General features: G+C 46.1%; 2 protein-coding genes across 2 annotated transcripts in view; one reads left to right on the top strand and one right to left on the bottom strand.

Moving 5' to 3' along the window:
• The window catches only part of LOC123501581 (zinc finger protein 665-like), a 28,084-nt gene extending 24,999 nt beyond the window's left edge, over positions 1-3,085 (top strand). The window contains exons 2-3 of the mRNA XM_045250506.1: positions 706-2,839; positions 3,045-3,085. Of these exons, the coding sequence (XP_045106441.1) occupies positions 706-2,839; positions 3,045-3,085 (2,175 nt within the window). The remainder of the gene's footprint in view (positions 1-705; positions 2,840-3,044) is intronic.
• Positions 3,086-4,655: 1,570 nt separating this feature from the next.
• Positions 4,656-6,411, bottom strand: part of LOC123503793 (tubulin-folding cofactor B-like) — a 4,942-nt gene continuing 3,186 nt past the window's right edge. The window contains exons 4-7 of the mRNA XM_045253795.1: positions 6,180-6,273; positions 5,591-5,733; positions 5,223-5,344; positions 4,656-4,867 (exon numbers count right to left, since the gene is read on the bottom strand). Coding sequence (XP_045109730.1) covers positions 4,750-4,867; positions 5,223-5,344; positions 5,591-5,733; positions 6,180-6,273 — 477 coding nt within the window. The 3' untranslated portion in view covers positions 4,656-4,749. The remainder of the gene's footprint in view (positions 4,868-5,222; positions 5,345-5,590; positions 5,734-6,179; positions 6,274-6,411) is intronic.

The following is a 6,411-nucleotide window of genomic DNA, read 5'->3' as shown; positions in this document are numbered from 1 at the left end:
AAAAATAGTACATAAAAGCAGCAATTATAAGACAATTACTTGAATGTGGACAAAATGGGAGCCGAACCGAAGCGAAGTATTGACAAGCGACAGGCTTGATTGAAAGCAGGGTCCCCTCAGGGACAGGGATGGGGATGGGGAACAGGTGTGAATGTGATGAATGATGAGGGAGGGGGGAGGGAGGGAAAGCTTTAATGCTTCAAACTTCCTGCCCGCTCTTCCATTTTCAGTGTGTATGGGAGAACGCCGATCCAAAGGTTACACCGACAGCAATTGCAAGTGCTGGGTGACTCCCAACTCAAGCTCAAGCTCAAGGCTGACGGTAGTAGGTCTGCTGACACTTCGCTGAGTTTTGTTGTCATTTTCTGCGGTAATTCCGAGGCGAGGGTGGTGGCACTGAGCCCAGGCTGTCTGGAGGTCACAGGGGTCAGATAGGCGCCGCGGGAGGTCAAAAGAGAAGGTAAGAGGCGAGAAATATGGAGATGAAGAAAGGCAAGGAACATGTTTAAGTCGTGATTTTGAGAACATTTCTTCATTTGAATATTGTAGTTCCATATGAACAGGCGCTGGCCCTGGTGAGTCGGTGTGTCGGTGGTCACAAGCCAGTCACTGGAAATATTGGGCTTCACACCTGCCCAGTGTTTCAGTGTTTGTGAGACGTGTGTACAGTTTGTGATGGCCACACCACTCTTCCCTGCTCCACAGACCAGCCCAGCCCAGCCAGCGTCCAGTCTGCCGCCGCTGCTGCCGCCGCCGCCCCTGCCTGCCACCCACCGACGGCTGCCTGGCTGTCTGTCCTCCCCGAGGCTCCCTGCAGGACTGGCCGTGGCGTGTGCTGGTGACAGTGGTGCAGGAATGGAGGGTGTGAGGCCGGGCAGCGGCATGGGTGGCCAGTGCCAGCAGCAGCAGCAGCAGTCAGCCTCAGGTGTGGGGAGGCACAGGCGTGGTGGCAAGGATCACCAGGAGACAGGCAGCTCTGGCCACACAGGACAGAGCAGGTTTGAGTGCCAGCAGTGTGACAAAACTTTTACCACCAAACAAGGCCTCACCACACACACCCTAGCACACAGTGGTGTTAGGAATTATGAGTGTGGTGACTGTGGGAAGAAATTTGGCAGAAAGTCTACCCTCACCACACACAGCCTGATTCACAGTGGTGTTAGGAATTATGAGTGTGGTGACTGTGGAAAGAAATTTACCCAAAAGTCTGACCTCAAGAGACACATCCTGACACACAGTGGTGTTAGGAATTATGAGTGTGGTGACTGTGGGGAGAAATTTACCCATAAGTCTTTCCTCACCACACATAGCCTGACACACAGTGGTGTTAGGAATTATGAGTGTGGTGACTGTGGGAAGAAATTTACCCATAAGTCTTTCCTCACCACACATAGCCTGACACACAGTGGTGTTAGGAATTATGAGTGTGGTGACTGTGGAAAGAAATTCAGCAGAAAGTCTGACCTCAAGAGACACAGCCTGACACACAGTGGTGTTAGGAATTATGAGTGTGGTGAGTGTGGGAAGAAATTTACCCATAAGTCTCACCTCACCACACACAGCCTGACACACAGTGGTGTTAGGAATTATGAGTGTGGTGACTGTGGGAAGAAATTTGGCAGAAAGTCTACCCTCACCACACACAGCCTGACACACAGTGGTGTTAGGAATTATGAGTGTGGTGACTGTGGGAAGAAATTTACCCATAAGTCTCACCTCACCACACACAGCCTGACACACAGTGGTGTTAGGAATTATGAGTGTGGTGACTGTGGGAAGAAATTTGGCAGAAAGTCTACCCTCACCACACACAGCCTGACACACAGTGGTGTTAGGAATTATGAGTGTGGTGACTGTGGAAAGAAATTTGGCAGAAAGTGTCACCTCACCACACACAGCCTGACACACAGTGGTGTTAGGAATTATGAGTGTGGTGACTGTGGGAAGAAATTTACCCATAAGTCTTATCTCGCCGTACACAGTATGACACACAGTGGTGTTAGGAATTATGAGTGTGGTGAGTGTCGTAAGAAATTTACCCAAAAGGGTTCTCTCAATAGACACATTCTGATACACAGTGGTGTTAGGAATTGTGAGTGTGGGAAGAAATTTACCAAAAAGTGTTCTCTCACCACACACAGCCTGACACACAGTGGTGTTAGGAATTATGAGTGTGGTGACTGTGGAAAGAAATTTACCCGAAAGTCTACCCTCACCAAACACAGCCTGACACACAGTGGTGTTAGGAATTATGAGTGTGGTGACTGTGGAAAGAAATTTACCCATAAGTCTTCCCTCACCACACACAGCCTGACACACAGTGGTGTTAGGAATTATGAGTGTGGTGACTGTGGGAAAAAATTTACCCATAAGTCTTACCTCACCACACATAGCCTGACACACAGTGATGTTAGGAATTATGAGTGTGGTGACTGTGGGAAAAAATTTACCCAAAAGTCTAACCTCACCACACACAGCCTGACACACAGTGATGTTAGGAATTATGAGTGTGGTGACTGTGGGAAGAAATTTACCCATAAGTCTTACCTCACCACACACAGCCTGACACACAGTGGTGTTAGGAATTATGAGTGTGGTGAATGTGGGAAGAAATTTACCAGAAATTCTCACCTCACCACACACAGCCTGACACACAGTGGTGTTAAGAATTATGAGTGTGGTGACTGTGGGAGGAAATTTACTGATAAGTCTACCCTCACCACACACAGCCTGACACACAGTGGTGTTAGGAATTATGAGTGTGGTGAGTGTGGGAAGAAATTTTCCCGAAAATCTTATGTCACCACACACAGCCTGATACACAGTGGTGTTAGGAATTACAAGTGTGGTGAGTGTGGAAAGAAATTTACCCAAAAGTCTGCCCTCACCACACACAGCCTGACACACAGTGGTGTTAGGAATTATGAGTGCGGTGAGTGTGGGAAGAAATTTACCACAAAGTTTGGTCTCACCACACACAGCCTGATACACAGTGGTGTTAGGAATTATGAGTGTGATGAGTGTGGCAAAAGGTTTCCTACCAGTTCTCGTCTTAATCAACACACCTTCAGACACACTGGGTTGAGGGAGTTCAAGTGTGATGACTGTGGCAAGTGTTTCAAGACAAAGGCTGATATTGCCAGACATGTGAAGGTCCACTTTTGAGGTGGTGTGTTGTGTGGTGGCAGCTGTGTCTGTGTGTGCTGTAAGAGCAGCAGTTGTTTTGTTGGCGGCGCAGGTGTGCCTTTCAATAAATGTGTGTGTGTAACATGGTGGCAAGTTGTTTTCCTTTTTGAGAGATGGTCTGTGTGAGTTGGCTGTGTCTGGTGTCACTATCGGTGTTGGCCTGACGCTGGATTAACAACAGTGGACAGACATAGTAGTAATCTGGTTTGACTCAGCTAAAGCACTACATGGTACTGTTTGCCATCCAATGTTACTTGACAAGCTTAACAAACTGCTCTGTGTTACTTGTCCTAAACTGAACTGGATGAGTAGACTGACTCACTTTGTGCATGACAGAACATTGAGTCATTCAGTTGCTGGCTCTACTAGTAAGTGTAGTGTAGTGTAAGTCAGTACTACTTGTACCTACTAGTACTCTTCAGTGGTGTACCCCAGGGTACAGTCTGTCCTGCTGGGTCCTTGGTTAGCCATCACACACAAGTTGGATGTCCCTCAGTTGGTCCTCTTGGCAACATTGATAACCTGATCCTGGTTTGCAATCACAAAGACTAACAAATGTCAATTACTCGTCAGTTCTTTGCAGATGACTTGAAGCTTTACTTGTTTCCGGTTGAGCATGGCAATGAGCAATGGCAATGGATGTACCTGTAGCTGCCAGAGGGACACACACACCAGTAACCAGTTCCTGTGGTGTTGAGGTGACTGCAGATACAGGTAGTAATGCGTTGGAGTGTGGCTCAGTGGCGTGCATTGACACACCTCCCCACACCAGTAGTAAGGTGTGCACTCCTCCTCTAGAGTTTGGTGCGGCTCACAAGGAGTGTGTAGTCTGTCCAGGGTGGTCTTCCCCCAAGCTGATGTCATTTATTTTGTCTGTTGACCATTTCCCCTCTTACAAAATAATAATAATAGTAATAATAGTAATAATAACACACAATTAGCTTCAGATCATATTTATTGGATTTCTTGCATTTGTGCGAGAAAAAAAACAAACATTACATAATTGCTGAGAGAGAGAGAGAGAAAAAAGCTCATTCTTATAATATTCTAAATCTTATATTTCTAAAAAGCTTTGGAATGTAAGGCAGATCAGAGAGAGAGAGAGAGAATATATATAATAATTGTGAATCTTTTTTTTTTCTTTTTCTTTTTTCTTTTTCTTCCTCTTCTTCCTTCCTCTAATTCTTCTCTCTTCCTCCTCCTCCTCCTCCTTCTCCTCTCTTTCTTCTTCTTCTTCTTCTTCTTCTTCTTCTTCTTCTTCTTCTTCTTCTTCTTCTTCCTCCTCCTCCTCCTCTGACAGTCATCTCTTCTTCCTTTCTTCCTCCTCCTTCACAAACATCCTCCTCCTCCTCTTCTTCTTCTTCTTCTTCTTCTTCTTCTTCTTCTTCTCCTCCTCCTCCTCCTCCTCCTCCTCCTCCTCCTCCTCCTCCTCCTCCTCCTTCACAAAACCTCCTTTTTAATACCTTCCATCCTCTTCTTCCTCCTCTTTCACAAACTTACCAACCTCCTCCTCCTCCTCCTCCTCACATCTTGTCTTCCTCTTCCTCCTCCTCCTCCTCCTCCTCAAATCTCGTCTTCCTCTTCCTCGTCATATGGAAGGAAATCACCAACTTCACAACAAGCAGGTCGAGTGAACCCGCCATATTTGGGAGCGCACTCAAAATATCGCTTGCCTCCAATGCTGGGGGGGGAGAGAGAGAGAGAGAGAGAGAGAGAGAGAGATTAGTTGATGGTACTACAGGGTATACACACACACACACACACACACACACACACACACACACACACACACACACACACACATATGAAGAACAGAAGGAAATGGGACTAAAGGACCTCACATATGAAGAACAGAAGGAAATGGGACTAAAGGACCTCACATATGAAGAACAGAAGGAAATGGGACTAAAGGACCTCACATATGAAGAAGGACTGAAGGAAATGGGACTAAAGGACCTCACATATGAAGAACGACTACTACTACTACTACTACTACTACTACTACTACTACTACCACCACCACCACCACCACTCACCTTCCATTATTCTTTCCGAGAGGCTCATCATAACGAACGCCAACCCATGTCCCGGGTTTGAAGTGAACTTTGCCGACAAACATCACCTCCCCTCGTCGCGTTGGTTCGCCCTGGACCCGGACCTGTGGAGGGGAGGTAGGTTAGGAGGAGAGAGAGAGAGAGAGAGAGAGAGAGAGAGAGAGAGAGAGAGAGAGAGAGAGAGAGAGAGAGAGAGACTGACACACACACACAAGAAGAGGAAGAATAAAAGGAGAAGAAGAAGAAGAAGAAGAAGATAAGGAAAAAGAATAATGAGAGAAAAAAAGAGAGAGAGAGAGAAAGAGAGAGAGAGAGACCCCAAAACAACAACAACAACAACAACAACAGACCTCACAGCGACTCCCGACACTGATGGTCTTTGCTTTCTCCTCCTCCTCCTTCTCTTGTTTCTCCTTCTCCTCTTCTCTCTTCTTCATCTCCTCTTCATTGTATTTCCCTAACTTGTTCTTCAGGAGGAACGAACGAACGCTGTCTGAGAGAGAGAGAGAGAGAGAGAGAGAGAGAGAGAGAGATTGTACATATCAGGTTTTTGTTATCAAATTTTGCACATACACACACGTACAGAGAGAGAGAGAGAGAGAGAGAGAGAGAGAGAGAGAGAGAGAAAGAGAGAGAGAGAGAGAGAGAGAGAGAGAGAGAGAGAGAGAGAGAGAGACTGACACACACATACATCCACACACATATAAATTTCTCTCTCTCTCTCTCTCTCTACAGACACACACACACACTTTTAATCTCTCTCTCTCTCTCTCTCTCTCTCTCCAGCACACAGACATACAGACAACTCATATTTCTTGTTAATATCTAATACTACTGCCATAACACTCCCTACACCACTTCAACACTGCTACAACACACACACACACACAGACAGACAGACAGACAGATGAACAGACAGACAGACGTACAGACACTCACCATTACGTTTGTTGTATTCGTCTTCAGGCAATTCATATTTTTCGACGTTGGAAGTGTCGTCAAACTCTCCAAGCTTCCTGGTTTTGTCTGTCACCTGAAAATAGTGGTGGTGGTGGTGGTCTCTCTCTCTCTCTCTCTCTCTCTCTCTCTCTCTCTCTCTCTCTCTCTCTTGTCTTTATTTGTATATTCAAGAATTATCCTCACAAATTTTCTTTCCATTATATAACTTTTA

This window comes from Portunus trituberculatus, chromosome 2 (genome assembly GCF_017591435.1).
Source record: "Portunus trituberculatus isolate SZX2019 chromosome 2, ASM1759143v1, whole genome shotgun sequence".
NCBI lineage: Eukaryota > Metazoa > Arthropoda > Malacostraca > Decapoda > Portunidae > Portunus > Portunus trituberculatus.
The sequence above is the reverse complement of the archived record's forward strand: the minus strand, read 5'-3'. Positions and strand labels throughout refer to the sequence as shown.